The following is a 19,448-nucleotide window of genomic DNA, read 5'->3' as shown; positions in this document are numbered from 1 at the left end:
GTCATGAATTCACACGTATGACACGTAATGCTCTTCATTCCCGCTTAACCTTCTACCTATGTTCCAAATCTACCCCTGGGACATGATGAATGACAGGGTAACGATCCCGTTTTGAAGCCACCGGCAAAGACTCCCAGCAACCAGTAAGGGCCTTCACGGCAAAGGTTCTTATTAATGAGACGAGAGAGATCCGTCGGAGGATGGACCAGACCTAGATCTCATACGATGTTGTCCTTTTGAACGTGGACATGAGTGCAGCGGAACACTGAACGTAACACGTCACATTGCGAGCCATCTGGAGGGACAAGTTGGGTAGTCATGAAGTCAAGCATGTTTAAAATTGTATGGTACAGTAGGCAGGCCTAAAGGCGATGCCACGAGTTTGGAAACGACTTTTGCGCCTCCATCTTTACCCTTATCCCAGCCGTACACCATCCCAACGAACGTAATTGGAATTTCTTCGTCGGGACAAGAACTGGCCGAGAGCTGGAAAAATTTTCAACCCTACTCAACCATGTGTATCCATCTACTACAACAACATCTCTGTCCCCGTTTTTATGTTTTGTTTTGGTCTTTGGTCAAAACAAGACAATTTATTTGGGGGGGTTCTGGGCGACGAAGGCGACACCCTTGGCGATGTTCTTCTTGAGGTCGGCGAAGCAGGCCTCGAGGAGCTTCTCCTCGGCGGCGTCGACCTTGCCGAGGGGCAGGATCTTCTCGACACCGTTGGGGCCGAGCTCGACCTTGGAGGAGAAGAAGTCGATGCCCTGGTCCTTGTAGAGGGGAGAGTCGACAAAGGTGGGCTCGACGACGCCCTTCTCGCCCTGGGCGGCGCGGAGGAGGGACTCGGCCATGCGGGCACCGGCGAAGGCCATGGAGAGGGTGGCGGAGCCGGCGCCGTCCTTGGCCTTGACGACCTCGTCACCGCCGAACTGGACGCGGTTGACGAGCTCGGCGTTGGAGCTCAGGTCGGGGTGGTTGCTCTGGGAGAAGAGGGGGACGATGGTGACGCCGGAGTGGCCACCAACGACGGTGATGTTCTCGTCCTTGGGGTCGGAGCCCTTGATCTCGGAGACGAAGCGGGAGGCGCGGACGACGTCGAGGGTGGTGACGCCGAAGAGGCGCTTGGGGTTGTAGACGCCGCGGGCCTTGAAGACCTCGGAGACGATGGGGACGGTGGAGTTGACGGGGTTGGAGATGACGAGGATGTTGGCGTCGGGGCAGGACTCGGCGCAGGCCTTGGCGAGGTCACGGACGATAGAGGCGTTGGTGTTGAAGAGGTCGTCACGGGTCATGCCGGGCTTGCGGGGGACACCGGCGGGGATGAGGACGATCTCGGAGCCCTTGAGGGCACTGGCGAGACCGGTGGCGGTGGGGTCGTAGCCCTTGACGTTGGACTTGGTGTTGACGTGGGAGATGTCAGCGGCGACACCTGAGGAAGAGTGAAAGTTAGTCAATTGGACGCGGCAACAACGAGGCGGGAGAGGAAGAGATCGTACCAGGTCCTCCGCGGATGTCGTAGAGGGCAAGCTCGGTGACTCTGGGGTTGAGCTTCATGAGCAGGGAGAGGGGCTGGCCAATACCGCCAGCGGCACCGAGGACGGTGACCTTGGAGAGCTGTTTGGAGGCATCATGTCAGCCATTGAGTCTATGCTTGGTGTTCCTGGAGGCACGTCTGTGGACCAGGCAGTGAGTGGTTCACGAAGCTTCAAGCTGTCTCCCTCTATGCCGCGCCCCGAGGTCGGCTTTTCGGAGTTTGGAGTGAGAGGCAAGCTGGCACCTTGGTGGATGCAGCGGAGCTATGTGTGTTCCAGCATAAAGAAAAAGATTGGGCGGTGCTTACGTTTCTCGCCGAAGCGGAGAACATGCGGCGCTGGACGAAAGACATGTTTGCGACGGAGGGGGAGGTGTTGGGTAGATGGTACAATTGGTAGATGGATGGGAGGAAAGGAAGGGAAGACAGAGGAGAGGTTAAAAAATTAGAGGCGCGCGAAATAAGTTGGCACGGCGAGGGACTGGACACCACACCCGACACCACACCGGGACTGGAAGATGCGGCTTGGTTGCTTGTGTGGTGGGCGCAAAAAAAGATGGGACGGTGCCGCCGGGCAGCCAGTTCCACTGGACACAGCGACAGCTCAGTGGTTGTTGACTTGTTGTGGAGCAACAAGCTGGGAATGCGGTGACCTCGCTGGCCAACAATGCTGAGGTAATGTGTGGATCTAACCCCGATGTGGGGCTAGCGTCACGGGGTGCCGGAACACCCCGGGGAAACGCCGGAGATGGTACGTTCTTTTTCCTCAACTTCCCTGCCTCTACCACCACCATCACCTCCCCCAACTCTCCCAGAGAGCCGGCGTCCGTCATCTTGCTCTGCTTATTCCCCGACATATGATCCCCGACTGTTCGCCGGCAGACAGGCACTCCAGAGATGATGCAAAGGAACCGTCGGATGGAGGGATGCGCGATCACGAGCACGTGCCCATCTTCTGGTGCTGCAGCTGCATCCTGATAGCCAGCCCCCAAACATGGCGTTCCCTCGACCCGAGGTCAACCACGACAGCAGCAACTGAACAATCCAGCTACTCCAATCTCCAATTGACCTCGGTGGATGGCCTTATGTCTGCCACCTGTCCCGGGATGTCCCAGCATGCGTCGGAGAACATGTTACACTGTCGAGGAGAACCGGCTTGCTTCATGTGAAGGCTTCCCCGTCTCCGACGGCCTCGATTTCCGATTGTCAGATGCAACCACTGCCAGTGAAGAATTCAGCCAATGTCTCACCCGCTTATGCTACCTGCAAGCAGACACTCAAACTGTCCTCTTCCAAAGAATTGAGTGAATCTCCGCTACCGGCGCCGTGTCCATGACCTCATGGCCCGTCTCTCGGGCCGCCCCTTGCAGCCGGGGTTCCGTCCGTCTCCGACGGGCACCTCCCGGTACACAGCATTGCCCGGCATACAGCGGTAGCACATCAAACGTCCACCGACCTGAGGTACGACTCGCCATATGTCGTAAATGCTACAGACCATGCCTTAAGTCCAATGGCCAGGCCGTTGAGCTACCATCATCCGATATCGTCGTTTCTTCCATAGTAATGGTTATGTTGATTGTCATCTTTATTCACTATAATTCACAGTCGTCTTCAATCCAGGCAAAGCTTCAAGTCTGGGGGTATTAAGTACACACGAAAATTAGTCGTTCTCCCAGTTTAGATTGCGCCGTCGGTGTGCTCGTGAGTTCAGACGACGCAACGTTCCTTGTGAAAGCTGCGACTGGCCGGTCCAATTGCAGAGCTTCTCTCGCCCCATCAGGTGAATATTGCTGGCAGCCAGGCCTGCTCTAATCATTGCCACTTCGCAGCAGTAAGTGAGGCTTCGAGCAGTCTAACACATCAATTTTTGCTGTTTCTGCCCATACCCGAGCCCACCGCCACAAAGCTGAAAACGAGACAGCAAAACCAGCAATGACACCCCGAAGAGTCATTCGGCGAAGGTTTGGCGGGGTGGGCTAGCCACAGTGGTGGTGACCCCACTAGACTTGTGCTGCTGTCATCGCGGGGGAGCTGTGGCGCTAGCTCCGGGAACACCTGAACCAGAAAAAAGCCCCGCCAGTCAGATCCAGCTCCCTGAGGGTCTCTTTCATTTCATCACCACTTCGATTGCTGCGACAGACATCACATCCCGCGACATCACCTTCCCGACACACCACCCGACGGCCGCTGCGACGCAATTCCGATCGTCGACATGTCGATAGCGCAGCTCTCCCGGCTCTTGCCTCTACCGGAGGATGAGCTGAAGCAGATGCTGGACTATGCGTCCACCTTATCCAAGGCCGAGGCCGCGGCACATTTCAACGATCTGCTGGGCGACTCACCGCAAGCTGTCGAGTTCATTTCCTCGTTCAATTCTAGGCGAAAAGACACGAAGAAAGAATCCCCACCCGCAGCCGCATCGCACAGCTCTGGCCCTGCCGAGCCAGCGCCAAGGACGTCTGGACCGAAGAAGAAGAAGAAGCAGTCGAACATTCACACGCCAGTCGCAAGAAAGGTCGAGGCTTTCCCACCGCTCGCCGGTACTAGCTACACGAAGAAGGATCTAGAAGAAGACTATTACGGCGGCAAGAAGCCCAACCAAGCTGGGGAAGGGAGCGGCAACGCATCAGCAAGCTTCAAGCAACAACCGCAGAAGAGCGCAACTCCGCCTCCACAGCAGCAAAGAACTGCCGGAGGATACCTGATATCTGACGTCAAAGCGAAGCCAAAGTCAAATCCCGTGTCACGATCTTCGACACCGAAGCCGTCGACAAAACAAACCACAACAAAGATATCGATCGCTGGCGGAATCCCCATGGCCGGCGCGTCGACAGCCCTGAACGACCTGGACGCAGCAATTCGCTCTCTCGAAATTACCACGAATCCTTCCCTGGGCGATGACCCGAAAGCCAGGAGATGCAACTGTGTCGCCACCAGACATCCGCTCCAGACTGCCGCACCCAACTGCCTGTCCTGCGGCAAGGTCATTTGCGTCAAGGAAGGGCTAGGGCCATGCACCTACTGCGGCGCGCCTCTCTTGTCGTCAGAGGATGTGCAAGGCATGATCAAGGAGCTCAAGGCCGAGAGAGGTCGGGAGCGCATGGCGGCGGATCGCGAGGCTCACAAGCGTCCTGAAGTCAGCAAGAAGCCAGCGCCTTTCAGCCAGAACAAATTGTCCGAGGCGGAAGCCAAGGCGCGGGAGCACCGCGATAAGCTGTTGAACTTCCAGGCCCAGAATGCGCGGAGAACGACGGTCAGAGACGAGGCAGCAGACTTTGACGTATCGGGGGCTATGGCCGGCGCAGGAGGCAACATCTGGTCGACGCCGGAGGAGAGGGCGCGGGAGCTCAAGCGGCAACAGAAGGTTCTGCGGGAAATTGAATGGAACGCCAGGCCGGAGTACGAGAAGCGCCGGCAAGTGGTCAGTATTGACGTGGTCAAGGGCAAGGTGGTGAGGAAGATGGCGGCTGTAGAACGGCCGACGACACCGGATGAAGAGGACGTTATTGTCCACGAGGACGTGGACGAGAATGCAGGCGCCGGACAGCGGCAAGGTGGAGGAGGTGGTGCATTCAGCCACAACCCTTTGCTCGGGGCGCTGATCAAACCGGTGTGGGATGCCAAGGGCAAGGGCAGCCAGCTCGAGGGGCGGAAGGATAGAAAGACACAGTGGAGGAGAGTGCAGGACGATTTCAACGACAACGAGGCGGTGATTCTAGACGGAGGTGCCCACGGACACGCTGTAACGGCTGACGAGCCTGCCTGTGGCTGAGAGGGCAAGCTGGTATTCGTAGTGGCTTGACACCTATTAATGATGGACAGAGGGATAGACGGGGGGAGGAGAACGTTTGATAGATGAGACGTCTAGTTAATTCTGGCATGAGGCGACATTCCTCAGCGTGTCATGACGGCCCAGAACAAGGCATTGTTAGAGGGTGGCGACGGTTGATTGCATGGAAATCAGGAGCAGCGGGTCAATGATAGACGAACAATAGACAAGACATGAGACATGCGGGTGCGGATGGCGGGGTGCAGTCCGTCCTCAGATGCGTGCAGCAGTGCTGGTAGGATTGGTCTTTACATTACCTACCAGCAAGCAGGCAGGCCTTGGGTAGCAACACGGAGCACTTCGCGATGGCTTCATTCTAGGAGGCTAGACGCACGACCGGTCGAATGATATCCAGGGGTTCTTGGGAGTTGATCCAATCATGGAGACTCTGGAGACCAGGAACAGCAGTTGATGGCGGGAAAAGCAAACATGGTCGTTGTCGTACATGGACTGGTGGGCAGCAGCGGTGAGGAGAGCCCTGAAGGTTGGGTGTTGGGCGCAGAGGCGGGCCGTCGAGTGAGGAAGGGCAAGGTACCGAGGTACATGTTCGTGATGGGAGGGTACGTATCTCACGTGACCACGTGTCTTTGACCTGCTGAGTCAAGCCGAGCGGCAGCCGGGCGTGTCGCAGGGCCGCAGTGCAGATGCGACTTTTTTTTTTTCTTTTTCTGTTGCCTTCTTTGGTTTGGGGAGGTACCAACAGGTGCCGTCTGTCTTACGCAGCAGCAAAGGCAGTCTGCGGCTTCCAGGTTTCTTTCTCTGACATCAGCCTCCCGAGTTCATCTTACCGCGTGTTTCTGGTGTGCGTATGTTGCCTCACCTCCTCCTCCTCGTCAGTGAATGTTTGTTGTTGATACCGAGTAAATGAAGAGAGCCCCTCCCCGACCGAGGATTCCCCCAGCAGAGTGATTGACGTGGCTGGGGCCCTCCCGCCTTTTTTCCCTACCTACCTACCTTACCTTAGGTACCTATCCACGGGGGTCTTTAGCGAACCACACAGCGTTAGCAGGTTGAGTTGAAATGCGGTTTTTTGGGGGTCGTCGGTCGCTGCCAGAAGAAGCAACTGGCCGTCCATTGTTCATTGTAGCCTGTAGGGGCCCAAGGTGGGGAACCCGCTTACCGTAAGGTATGTAGGTACCTTGCTGAGAAGGAATGGAAAGCCGAGAGACACAGGCGACACAAAGCACGCCTGTGGGCAGAAAAACGCGACAGTAAATGTGCAGACCGCGTAAACCGCTCTCCCCCCTGTCGAACCTACCTACCGTGGACTTACCCAATTGCCTCCCCCGCGCTTCCGTACCACCATCACTGGACCGACCTGTCTGTCTAGGCACCTGATAACTGAAGCGAGGGTGCCCTGAGTGACTGACTAGTTGGTTGGTACTCTGTACTCCCACCCGCGATAATAATCACTGCGGCGGCAATACAGGCACCTGGGCAGTGAGTGCGTGTGGTCACTGGTGTGTGTGTGACTGGCTTCGACCTCCCACGGCTTAGTGTCGTCCGCGTATGCAACCACAGCCCACCGACACTTCCACACATCGCACACCCGCATCGTCGCAACCACCCGGCCTCCGTCTCCTCTCTTCCTCCTCCTCAATCTACCGCACCTCGCCGTCTCGTGCACCTCTCACACGTCCGCCCGGCTTCGCTGCCGTCTCCAGCTTCCATTACCGGCGCTGCCACCCGCCACCGACACGTCTGCTCTGGTCGCGTCTGCCGACGACGGCTATTATTGCAACAACACGACATAATCCGGCGGCGCATGTCCAGTCTGCCCTGCCCGCCATGGACTCTGCCTCGATCCCTCCCCGGCTGGGACACCTGCTCGACTCCGACCGAGAACATTTCAAAATGCACCCAGGGCCAGCCGTGTCCGACGCGAGATCATTACCAGACAAAGCTGCTCGCCATGCACTGCCAGAGACCGCCCGCCTGCAGACCAAACCGACCGACGCGCTTCCCACCGACGCCGCCAAATCAACCTCGGGCGACGCGACTGCGAATCACCACCACCACCACAGCCATATCCACCGTAATCACCCACAACACCAACAACCAGACGTCCCCGTCTCCCGACCCCCCTACACCTCCCACACATTAGAGGTCCAGCCAGCAACAAAGACACCAATTGCTTCTGTCGCGTCGTCCCAGGACTATCAATCTGGGCCCCGACCGGTCCCCTCCGCCCATTCGCAAGATTCAAACCTGTCCGCCGAGTCCGACACCGTGTTTACCCCGCCAGCGAGCCAAGGTGATATGCCAGGCGCGAATACCAACGGCCATAGTTCCAGCCAGGAATCCCAGCTGCTCCAGCTGTCCCATATCGCCGCCGCCCAAGACAAGCTGCTTGAAAATGACGCTGCCGCAACATCGCGGAAACGCATGGCCGACGGCATGGTCAAGGAAGACACCTCTCCCGTCCGTATGGGTCATTCCAGGAACACGAGCACCGTAAGCACGGCCTCGACCACTGCCAGCAGTATTGGCGATGTAAGTTTACCCAGCATCGCATGCAACCAAACCCCCCCACGTAGCTAACGCTTCGCAGTGGTCGAGCGACCTGAAGACGCGTCTTTCATATGCCATGCACAAGGTGAACCACGGCTGGCAGTCTCGTTCGATAGACGAGGTCGAGTACATGGTCTCCCAGGCTGCCTCTCCCACCTCGAGCAATTCCACATTACATGGCCGTCAAGAGTCTTCGGCCAGCCCTCGCGCCAACATGGCCCGCTACGCACCTGCCAGTGCCGCCACGACGGCAAGCTCTGGCCCAAGTCCTGCTACGTATGAGTCCTTTTGGAAAGAAGGGCAAAGATCCAACCACACCTCGGCCTCGCCTCCAGCTCCCCTTCAGAACGGTCCAACGCTTGCTCCTCCCGCACCAATCCAACCGGCGCGACCCATGGCTTCTCAAAATCCTCGTCGTAATTCAAATCCACGCTACACTCCAACCCTCCTTTCGCACTCTCACAGCGCGTCACCCCACACGCCGGGCCAGCAAAACCTGGGCGCGACACCAAACCAGAGGTTAGGAAGGACACCACTCATCGACCCTATTCTCTTCTCACCCCACCAAAACGTCAGAGAGCAGGATGCCATCGAGTCTCTCATCTTCATGAGTAGCCCCGGAAACTCGGCCAACATGAAGCACAACTACTCGCAGTCCGTGGCCTCGACCCTGCCCGGCCGCCACGCATTACCGGGCTCCCAACCACGCAAGAGCCTGCCTTCACAACGCCCGGTGCAACAAAAACGCGTCGGCTTTGAAAAGAGCCCTAGTGGCATGACCACAGTAAGCGATATGGACGTCGATATGGACTCTCCACAGTCTCGGGGCCCCATGAGGAGGCGAATCAATGGGAGCGCCAGCTTCTCTGCGGGCAGCACCTTGCGTCCACAGCTGTCACTGCCCGCAGCACTAGGCAGCACCTCCCGGCCGCGACAGCGGCTAGCGGACGCCGATATCGAGCGCATGATTGATCAGGCTGCACAGGCTGGCGATAGCTCGGATGACGATGAGGGCGAGATCCAGATCCCGTCAAGAAACAGACCAGAAGGTGCGGTCGGTGTCTGAGTACTTTTTATGTTCGTGTTCTGTTGGTCTACCGGCGACCATCCACTGTTTCGATTGCATGGAACCCCTAGCTGTCATGGTGTAGGCCACCTCGTGAACAGTCTAGAGCGGATGATGATGACGACTTTTCTTCGTTTGGATACGTACAGTACATAGCTGCATACGGGGGCGCAGTCATGGATGGGGTAGGCTACTTCGTTACCAAGGCATTTTTCTTCGTCATTACTCATCCTCGCACAAGGAGTGAGTCTATATGGGAGCATAGCATGTCATGTCACGCGCCGCCACGGCGCCAGTATTGAGAGTTTTATATCTAGGATCTAATTGCATCGCATGGCCACGGCCGCATTCACACATGTCATCAACGTGTCCACGCGAACACGGGGCGACCAAATCTCACAGTTCGAGGGAGCTGACGCATGCTGATATTCAAGTTCTGATTTTACACGCGTCGTAAGACGCCTTCGAGCTATAATCTAAGCTGATCTCGATTTACTGACAACAAAATCCGTACAGGTATATATGGTTTAAGCCGTTCTCATCCCATCATAATTATACAAGTTCATGAATCAAACCATCCCAAACGCCAGTCATTATGAAAACACTTCTGTGGAGGGCTGCTGTTTACCAGCCATGACCTCCGTGGTGACCTCCGTGGTGACCATCTCCGTGATGACCCCCGTGGTGGCCGTGGTGGCCGCCGTGGTGGGGAGGCTCGTGATGCCCGTGGCCCCTGTGCATCAGGTTGCCAAGCATCCCTCCGAAGCCACCGGAGCTTTGGTGGCCGCCGTGATGCGGTGGGGGGCCGCCATGGTGAGGGGGCCCGTGGTGGGGAGGGCCGTAGTGAGGAGGAGGGGGCGGCGGCGGGCCGTGATGGTGGTGGTGGTGGTGGGCGTGGTAAGGAGGCGGCGGGGGAGGAGGAGGAGGAGCGCCGTAGTGGTGGCCGCCGCCGTATGAGTGGGAGTGGTGATGGCTGCTGCTGTGGCTGCTGCTGTGGTGGTGGCTCCCGGAGATGCGGTGCTCGATCTTGTTGGCGATGACGGCGCCCCCGAGAGCGCCGGCGGCGGTGCCCAGCTTGCCGCCGCCGAGGAGCTTCTTGCCCGCGAACCCGCCGGCGGCGCCGCCTCCGATGGTGGAGAGGAGGCCGCGCTCGCCCTCCTTGCCGGTGCCGAGCTGGGCGTCGGAGCCCGGGGGGCCGCCGCCGGTGCTGCGGGAGCGGGAGTGGTAGCCGTTGCCGAACTTTGAGCGGTTGGCCATGGCGGAGCGGGGGCGTTCGCCGAGGGGGACGTCGAGCTCGGGGTAGTAGCCTGCTTGGTCTACGAGGGGGGTCGAGAGGTAGGTCTTTGAGGAGCGGGAGCCTGGGGTGTGGCTGTTGCGGCGGGAGCCGCCGTAGTAGTCGTTGGCTGACATGTAGGGTTTGTGTGTGGTGTGGTGTAAGTGTGTGTAAGTTGAGGTTGTGTGTGTTGTTTCGACGATGTGAAGGTCGCAATGGGTATCTTGTTTTGTTGCAAGTTGCTGTGAAACGAGAAAGGAATAAACGAGACCAAGGTAAGGGGCAACGATCAACTTAAGTATTGCTTGTCCATCAACCCAGCGCAGCCCAAGTCTTGCACGGATGGGCACGCAAAGCTTCGAGGACGATGGATCCCGGGCGGCGCTGGGGCGGAGGCTCGGCGTATTGCGTACCCTACCTTGCGCTGCGGCATACAACTTGCAAGGGAGCAAGGTTCCGTCGTCTTTGGGGGACCAACGTCCATCCCTTCAGCAGGGGCAGCACCACATCTCCACACTGTCATCGGGACAGGTGCTGGTACGCTTAAGTTGGATGTCACGCTCTGTTATTGCATAGCGGTTCGCAGGTCTCCTCGGGAACACCTGGAGTTAAGGGAAGCATGCAGACCAAGTACCGGGACAAGACGGTTACGATACCGAGTGGCCAATGTTGAGCAGTCACGAGACAACTATCCTGATTCTGCTAGGACGTCCTGTTTGCGCGTGGTGTTGGCTGCACGTCATGGTTACACAGTTTGTTCCCCCCTTCCCCAAACGGCAGCCAGAGGTTCGTGCAGTTGACAGCGACAGAGCACCCGGCCTCCCCCCGTCCAGTCATCGAACCTCGTAAGGCAGAGACAAGAGAGACAACGGGGGAGCAAGGGGCGGGAGATGGCCCCCCGGCCGCTGTGGCTGCCCGCTGCCGCTGCTGCTGCAGTGCTTTTGAAGAAGTGCCAGGGTGATGTATGGGCGTTGGGCGAACTCGGCGGGGGGAATGCGAGATTCGATTTCCTCAACGGGTGGTGAGGCTTGGGGAGCGTTCGGGGGAGGCGGTGCGCTAAGCCCCACCCTGGTCGACCCCACCGCTCCAGCGTCGGCGGCATCGGCGTTAGACTTAGTTAGTGGACCGTGAAGGTAGTCGGCGAGTCCGGCCTACCTACGGTGGCATTAGGTGGTTTCTACGGAGTAACCCACCGGGACTGCCACGGCTTGCGTGTCGCTTGCCGTCTTTCTGTCAACATCACCATCAACAATCAACATCATCGTCACTGGGATCCATATTCAAGGCTGATGAAGCGCAGCGACGACCAACCCCAACCCGCCTGAAGATGTCGTCACAAAATGAGGCTCGGCCTCAACCTTCAAGAGGCACCAGTTCGCGCGGTGCCCTGATCTGATCGTCATCACCCACACCCGGCTCGCATCTTCCGATTCCGCCCGTCTCTAACCTTTCATCCCAGCTTTCGCGGCCTCAACTCAGACGCGTCCAAGCCACCGCTGTCGCAAACATGAACGCAATATCCAATCCACCAGGGAAACAAACGAACCACAGTGCCCTACGCCCTCGCTTCTCCATGGCCCAACCCGCCAAGACGGCCACGGCAATCACCTTCGCGATATGCTTACCGGCATCATAAGTCATGACCAGCATGAGGCTGGTCCGATCTTTCAAATGAGCCGTCCCCGCTTTCTTCCAGAAACCCATTGAAACAGTTTTTAGGTTGCTCGGATATGAAGATGGATTTCCTGCCAAAGAAGCAAGCAGGGAACATGGTCGCAGTTGCTGGGGATCCCGCCACACTCCGCCGCCGCCGCGACGGGACGGGAACGCCATCGCCCACATTCCCGAAGCCAAAACTCCACGTCTGGAATCACGGCCTCGGTGCCCAGAAATCGTCCTGGCAGATCGCATTCTCCGCCAAGTTCGACACCGTGCCATTCGGTCCGACGCGGAGCATTTCCTTGGGTCTCGCAGCAAAGGGAAGGGCCACCATCTCATAATGCCATGATTTATTGCATTCGTGATACGGAGAATTGCAACACTGCAATCTCAACTTTTCCATGCCTATTTTTGTTTGCTTTCTACCGAAACTGTTTACCACTCTCGAGACTATGACACGACCAAGGTGTCCTCCAGCCGGATGTCCCTGCTCGACGCCGCGACCTTGACGCCAAACGTTCCCGCCGGCACGATCCAGTTCTGGCTCCGCGTGTCCCAGTAGCTCAGATCCTTGCGCCGGAGGATGAACGTCGCCGTGCCGGACTCGCCCGCCGCGAGCTTCAGCTTCTGGAACCCGCGCAGCTGCTTCGGGGGCGCCGCCGGCGCCCCGGACGGCAGCGTCACGTAGAGCTGCGCGACCTCGGCCCCGTCCACGGCTCCGCTGTTCGTCACCGTCGCCGTCACAGTGGCTACCTCGTCGAAGAGGTCGGCGCGCCCGCCGGGGACGACGTCGCCCACCGCAGGCCCCGACGACGCTGTCGAGGTGACGCTGATGCCCGAGTACGTGTAGTTCGTGTAGGCTGTTCCCCAATGTTAGTCATGATGCCTCCCAAGTGGGACGGACTCGACTTACATAGTCCGAAACCAAACTCATATCGCGGCTCAATGTTGGCCTGGTCAAAGTGGCGGTAGTCTATGTACAGACCCTCGGAGAAGTTGTCCTCGCTTCCCCTTGATACAGCAGTGCCGTAGTCGCCTGCCGCCTTGCCGATGGTGTAGGGCAGCTTTCCGTTGGGGTTCGTGGCACCCCAGAGGACGTCCACGAGAGCGTTGCCGTTCTCCTGCGACGGCAGACCGGCCCACACGACGGCCTTGACGCCGGGCTGCGCCAGGATGCTCTCGAGGATGATGGGTCCGGTGCTGTGCACCACCACCACGACATTCTGGTTCGCGGCAGCCACGGCGCGGACGAGCTCGTTGCCGTTGTGCCACGGGTCGAGGTTGTTGCGGTCGCCCTGGTTCCCGTCAACGGTGATGTACCCCTCGCCCGAGTCGGACGTGATGAAGACGAAGGCAGCGTCCGCTCCGCCGGCCGCGGCGGCGCCCTGGGTCGCGTCGTCGGTGCTGCTGGCGGCGACCTCCGTGCCGTCCTGCGCCGCCCTCTCCTTGATGGCGTCAAGCGGCGCCACGACGTACGGGTACTCGACCGTTCCGGAGCCCCAGCCCATCCCCAGCGACCCGACATTGCAGCCGCGGTCGACGCATGCGTTGATGCCCTGCGGGTTGTTGACGGACGAGGACCCGATGATGGCGATCTTGCCGGGCGCCTTCAGGGGCAGCACCGCGCCGTCGTTCTTGAGCAGCACGATGCCGTCTCGGGCGACCGCGCGCACGTTCTCCTTGTGGTTCGCCTGAACGTTGGCCGCGAAGTTGACGGCCGGGTAGCCCTGGTCCTGCCCGAGGAGGTACCATGCCGCGAGGATGCGGCGGACCGCGTCGTCCACCCGCGACTGCGCGACCTGGCCGTTGTCGACGGCGCTCTGCAGCTGGGGGCCCCAGAGCACCGTGCCGCCGTTGAAGTCGCTCCCGGGCATCATCATGTCGAGCCCGCTGTTCGCGCCGCTGGCCGTGCCCGTGGACGCGGCCCAATCCGTCATGACGTACCCGGGAAACCCGAGCTCCTGCTTCAGCAGCTTGTTCATGACGGCGTCGTTCTCGCACGCCCACGTCCCGTTGACCTTGTTGTACGAGCACATGACGGACGCGACGTTGGCCTTGACGGCCTCGGCGAACGGCCACAGGTACAGCTCGTGCATCGTCCGGTCGTCGACGTTGCTGCTGATCGTCTCGCGGCTGACCTCCTGCTCGTTGACAATGTAGTGCTTCGCCGTCGCCTGCACGCCCGCGGACTGCATCCCCTCGATGGTCGCGTGCGTCGCGACACCCATGAGGTACGGGTCCGGCCCGAAGCCTTCCCAGTTGCGTCCCGCCGCGGGGATCTTGCCGAGCGCGCCGCACGCGGGGCCGAGCATGACGTGCACGCCGACGCCCCTCGCCTCGGCTGCCTTGTACGCGCCGCGCTGCCGGATGAGCTCGACGTCCCATGTCGAGGCGGCCTGGATCCCCGGCGTGAAGGCCGTGACGCTCTCGGCGTAGCGCACACCCAGAGGCCCGTCCTGTAGGCAGAGCTGCGGGTAGTTGATAGACGACGCCGGGCTGGTGTTGCCCACGCAGGGCCCGTTGCCCCAGCCGACGCCCGAGACGATGCCGATCTTTTCGCTCTGTGAGAGGCGCGGGAGGGCCGCCTCGGCTTTGGCGTAGGCGGCTTCCCACTCGGGGGAGCGCCGTGGCCCGGCTTCCTGCGCGCTGGCGAGGCCCGTTGCCGCGGCTAGAGCTGCGAGCTTGGAGAAGTGCATGGCGGGTGGTGTATGTGTGTGCAAGTTGCAAGTTGCAGGACTGACTCTCTCTCAAGGTGGTCAGATCAATTGGGGGGCCCTCCGCGTGGGAAGAGAACACTTATACTCGCCGCCGAACCTTGAGAGACTGTATGAGAATGAGGCCTTCCCCCGCCTGCTGCAAGGACGATCCGCCGTGTCCAATTTGTTCGAACCCCGCTGACAGTCCAGCCAAGATGCCGAGGGAGGAGACTAGCCGTCCATCCGGCAGAGACGGGAATTGCAGTTGTCTTATGATCTCATGACCCGCGGCGAGGGCGACGCTGGTTCTGCGGGCAGGAAAACACTGCTGTCGACCCTTGCTCCGTCCATCTTGGCGCACTCTGTTGTGAGGCGACACGTCGGTGTTCTGCTAATGACGGGCATGTCGGTAGTAGCATTCGCTGGGCTTGGTATTTGCTGCGGCATCCAATTGCTGATTACTGTTCGTCTGTTGTGAGAGTTCGTCCCCGCGCTGGGGAGGGTATCCATGTCATGCGGCAGATGCCCCCTCCGATGCGGAATGGGGTATGAGATCGGCTCTGTGCCTGGTGGTTGGATCGTTCTCGCCCATGTGACGTTGACGGTAGAGAGCTTGGGTTACATTCGAAATCTCTTGGGACATGGGGAAAATTTTGGAGAATAACCCAATTCAATGTGAGGGGAAGTTAATATATTCCCGCGAATGAATGGCCCCCGCATGCCGTCTGCCGCATTTATGGTTAAACATCTGGCGGTCCTTTGCAGGACTTGTCCAATCCGCGTCGCCGCGGGTGAATTGCATGCTCGGAGCATGTTAAATGACGTTGCCAACTTAAACATATTAAACGCCGGGCCGCCGCACCACCACACCCCGCATCAGGGTGCCGATTACTTGGTTCCGGCGGTGTGGTGGCAATTGGCTCCCTTCCATGGCACGAAATTCCGATGCCGGGTGTTGACTTCCGCCTGAGGGTTCGTGAGACAGAGTGTTTACTCTTCATTAATGGCCTTGTCAACTCTTATTCTTTTTGACTGTTGTAGCCTAAAATCACTCACCCCTAATTCCTTGCGAACAAATTACTGACTCTTCAGCTCTGTCGCGGCTTGGTTGACCTCGTCGTTCCTCATATTCACATTACCGTCTCATCCACGTCACTCCCCCCTGTGTCTTCTTCAGTATTCATACTGTCGTCACTCCTATTGTTCTCCCTGTTGTCGTATATGAACACTGTTTGCCCGAATAGCAAACCCTTACCTTCCACATCTCCAACCATGGAACCAATGTTTGGACGCCGTTGTTTCACTGCGCAGTCATCTCTATGATTTTGAGCTTCTCAGATGGTATTCTTATTTCCTCTTATAATAATTGCAGACTTGTGAAGCCTACCTGGTGTCTGACAGAATTACGTCCACCTCAATGTAGGAATAGCGTAGACGGATATAAAAGCCAGAAGGGACAAACACCCAAGCTAGAGAGAGGGGCTAGAATCACGAGTTTCGGAGTGTTGCCTTCGGAGGCTCTCTATCAAAGACACAGGAACCTATTGGTTTAGACGCAGGATTCTCGCTAAAGTGCATATCTTCCTGTGAGCATCTGACCTTCCTCCTCGGAATTGAGCTCTTACCTAAGGTAAGCTTTGTGAGACCAAGAGCCTCATGGTGCCGCTGATGTCCTCCAACATTACACGTTCACCGTAGCACAACCTCATGTGGTTGCGAATGGAAGTAGCGCCTAGTTAAACTGTGACTTGATGCTTAGGGTCAGAGCAATACGAAGAAGATCCACCAATGTGTAACTGTACCAAATTTGCCTCTAATTGCCTTGGTGTGGTAGCATTATAAGGAATTTCATTCTACCAGAAGTCTCTGCACACCATCTTACGGCCAAAACGTCGAAGCCTTGTGGGGTTGCACAAAGATGAAGATTTCAGTACTCTCCATTGCATTGCATGGCTTGCTGCCACTGCTATGGCCCAGTGCGGCGTTCCGCCTGGCACAAGCTGCACCCAAGTCGGCCAAACCGCTTGCGAGTTCAATGGAGGCCATATGGTAGGTAACCCAGAGCATACCTTACCCTTCACTGCAATTTGAGATATTGGATATTGCCATTCACGTGTGACCTTTCAAATTGTAGATGTATTGTAGCGACAATAGGAAGTGGACAAAGGTCGCAGAGTGCACCAGTTCCGGGAAGAAATGTCTTTGTGAGACGGGAACTTGCTCTACTTAGTGAAGAGTCATTTGGAAGCTTGAAAACTGTCGCCAGCTTGATCCAGTAGCATATCCCAATGACGGAACCCTACAGGTCTAGTTGCTGCTGGAAAGGCTGCTTGCTCTTAACTGATTTGCTGAAATTGATATCCTACGGTTTTTCAGCACCAAGCGGGATCATAAAAGAGACGCTGGCATCTAATAATAAACCATGCTACTTATTTTGGGGCAAAATAAGTCCACCATGGCATCTCTAGTCGCAAAATAGAAGAAAGTTGAGGTTCTTTTGATTGAAACGCAAAAAGTGAAGATGCGGCCAGTGTGGATTGAACACACGACCTTCAGATTAAGTGATTGAAGTTGACTTCAGTCTGACGCTCTCCCAACTGAGCTATGTCCGCCACGATCTTCGTTGCAAAGTTCAGCGAATGCGGAAACTAAGTCCCGCCGCAGCCCAGGTGACCCACTTCCATTGAGAAGCTGACCGTTGGGAAGTGAATGTTCTCAGAGATTTGCCTGGGCAAGCAGTCAACAATCAGAGAGCAAAACGTTTTCTTTTGCTCTGTTCATATGATTGATGAAACAGAAGCATAAAACACATCTCTCATCTGATTCATCAAGCTTTGATGTTGATTGTTCATGCAGAAGAACACGGGCGCCCTGTGAACTACAAACATCCCCGCTGAACCCCAGTGAGCGTTCGCTGTCCGCTGTCCGCCAACCCACGGCTAATAACAACCGAGGGCGCCTTCAACAGAAGAGTCCCCAAGAGTGAGTCAATAAAATAAAGACCTTCGATATAATATGGAACTCCCTATACTACTTGTTGCCTGGAAGTACTTGTCAGAAGCTTGAGTGTTCGGGGCGTTACATTGAGCACCGGTTCTATCAGAACCTTATCGGCGCTGGATAGATCCTGGTAGCTTGACAGGTCTCTCACTCAACTCCATCCTCAATTACAGCAAGATAAGACCGCCATGGGCGAATACATCGTAGATGCAGACGAAATGCGGGCGTCATCTCTGACGTTTGGAAAGCCCTTCCTCAAAGAGTTCCTCATCGATCCCTCTTATCGCAACCTCAACCACGGTGAGATCACATGCAGCAACCCCTCACTTACTCGGACCTGCATTGGCAAGATCATCGACTAACTTCACTCAGCATCATACGGTGGGATTCCACGACATATCCGAGATGCTCTGCGATCCTACCAAGACCACACAGAGGCCCGTCCAGACCCCTTCATCCGCTTCACCTATAACGACCTCCTCAGAGAATCCCGTCAAGCGGCTGCGGACCTCCTCAACGCACCTCTCTCAACGGTCGTCTTCGTCCCCAACGCCACGGTCGGCATCAACACTGTCCTCCGCAACCTCGCCTGGAACCCCGATGCCCGTGATGAGATTCTGTACTTCAACACAATCTACGGCGCCTGCGGCAAGACCATCGACTACATCGTCGACACCCGCAACGGCCTCGTCTCCCACCGCGGCATCACCCTGACGTACCCCCTCGAAGACGAGGAGATCATCGCCCAATTCCGGGCCGCCGTCGCACAGAGCAAGGCCGAGGGCAAACACCCCCGCCTCTGCGTGTTCGACGTCGTCTCCAGCCTCCCGGGCGTCCGCTTCCCTTCCGAGGCCATGACGGCAGCGTGCCGCGAGCTGGGCGTGACCAGCCTCGTCGACGGCGCCCAAGGCATCGGCATGATCCCGATCGACCTGACGGCCCTCGACGCGGACTACTTCTTCACAAACTGCCACAAGTGGCTTCACGCCCCGCGCGCGAGCGCCGTCTTCTACGTGCCGGAGCGCAACCAGCACCTCATGGCCTCGACGGTGCCGACGTCCCACGGCTACGTCCCGCGCTCCGGCGCCCCGCGGTTCAACCCGCTGCCTACGAGCGCCGAGTCGCACTTCGTCGCCAACTTTGGGTACGTGGGCACCCTTGACAACAGCCCGTACCTGTGCGTCAAGGATGCCATCGAGTGGAGGAAGAGCATCGGCGGAGAGGACAAGATCATCGAGTACACGTGGACGCTGGCCAAGGCAGGGGGCGAAAAGGCCGCTGCTATTCTCGGCACGTTCATCATGGATAATAAGGCGGGCACGATGACAAAGTGCAGCTTGGTCAACGTGGCGCTGCCGATGGTGATGAGTGAGCATGCCGAGACCCCGTCGACCGGGCCGGACGGCACGGTTACGGTGCCGGAAAGTCTGGCTTATCCCATTGTCGACTGGATGGTCGAGACTTTGGTACAGGAGTACCAGACTTTCGTCGCTCTGTTTTGGCACAACGGGCGGTGGTACATGCGCTTGAGCGCGCAAGTCTACCTTGACGAGGAAGACTTTGAGTGGGCAGGTCACACTTTGAAAGAGCTTTGCAGGCGTGTTGGGAGTCAAGAATACAAGCCCAAAATAGGATAGACACCACGTTTGACAATTGCAAGTACACCATCACAGGGAGGAAATTTAGAAGAAAAGACGTCTGATTTTCATCACAATGCCATTCATTTACTATGCCGGCTAGACAAGCTCAGAACATCTAAGCTAACAAAATGGGGAATTCACCATCGTCTTTTTGTCATTTGCTAAAAAAAAGTATTTCTCGGCTGTCGTCTCAGACGCTCATGACCACTGCGATTAACATGGCATGGAGAGCGACTATTA

General features: G+C 57.6%; 6 protein-coding genes across 6 annotated transcripts; 3 read left to right on the top strand and 3 right to left on the bottom strand.

The window, feature by feature from the left end:
* Positions 1-593: 593 nt before the first annotated feature.
* Positions 594-1,888, bottom strand: GCG54_00014159 (malate dehydrogenase; the record flags this gene model as incomplete). Its single annotated transcript, XM_045414000.1, has 3 exons — positions 594-1,432; positions 1,500-1,617; positions 1,844-1,888. 3 exons carry the CDS (start codon positions 1,886-1,888, stop codon positions 594-596), a joined length of 1,002 nt encoding a protein of 333 aa, XP_045269104.1.
* A 1,858-nt stretch (positions 1,889-3,746) lies between these two features.
* GCG54_00014158 (uncharacterized protein) lies at positions 3,747-5,306 on the top strand (the record flags this gene model as incomplete). The annotated part of the gene is made up of 1 exon (XM_045413999.1): positions 3,747-5,306. One exon carries the CDS (start codon positions 3,747-3,749, stop codon positions 5,304-5,306), a length of 1,560 nt encoding a protein of 519 aa, XP_045269103.1.
* A 1,845-nt stretch (positions 5,307-7,151) lies between these two features.
* GCG54_00014157 (uncharacterized protein) lies at positions 7,152-8,940 on the top strand (the record flags this gene model as incomplete). Its single annotated transcript, XM_045413998.1, has 2 exons — positions 7,152-7,856; positions 7,915-8,940. The coding sequence occupies 2 exons, from the start codon at positions 7,152-7,154 to the stop codon at positions 8,938-8,940; spliced, it is 1,731 nt and encodes a 576-aa protein (XP_045269102.1).
* A 624-nt stretch (positions 8,941-9,564) lies between these two features.
* GCG54_00014156 (uncharacterized protein) lies at positions 9,565-10,350 on the bottom strand (the record flags this gene model as incomplete). The annotated part of the gene is made up of 1 exon (XM_045413997.1): positions 9,565-10,350. The coding sequence occupies one exon, from the start codon at positions 10,348-10,350 to the stop codon at positions 9,565-9,567; it is 786 nt and encodes a 261-aa protein (XP_045269101.1).
* Positions 10,351-12,322: 1,972 nt separating this feature from the next.
* GCG54_00014155 (Beta-glucosidase cel3A) lies at positions 12,323-14,568 on the bottom strand (the record flags this gene model as incomplete). Its single annotated transcript, XM_045413996.1, has 2 exons — positions 12,323-12,732; positions 12,786-14,568. The coding sequence occupies 2 exons, from the start codon at positions 14,566-14,568 to the stop codon at positions 12,323-12,325; spliced, it is 2,193 nt and encodes a 730-aa protein (XP_045269100.1).
* A 3,188-nt stretch (positions 14,569-17,756) lies between these two features.
* Positions 17,757-19,205, top strand: GCG54_00014154 (Hercynylcysteine sulfoxide lyase; the record flags this gene model as incomplete). Its single annotated transcript, XM_045413995.1, has 2 exons — positions 17,757-17,868; positions 17,941-19,205. 2 exons carry the CDS (start codon positions 17,757-17,759, stop codon positions 19,203-19,205), a joined length of 1,377 nt encoding a protein of 458 aa, XP_045269099.1.
* Positions 19,206-19,448: the final 243 nt, after the last annotated feature.

The sequence above is a fragment of the Colletotrichum gloeosporioides genome (genome assembly GCF_011800055.1).
Source record: "Colletotrichum gloeosporioides strain Lc1 chromosome Unknown consensus_14, whole genome shotgun sequence".
NCBI lineage: Eukaryota > Fungi > Ascomycota > Sordariomycetes > Glomerellales > Glomerellaceae > Colletotrichum > Colletotrichum gloeosporioides.
Note: the sequence above shows the minus strand (reverse complement) of the source record. Positions and strands in the feature narration are given on the sequence as shown.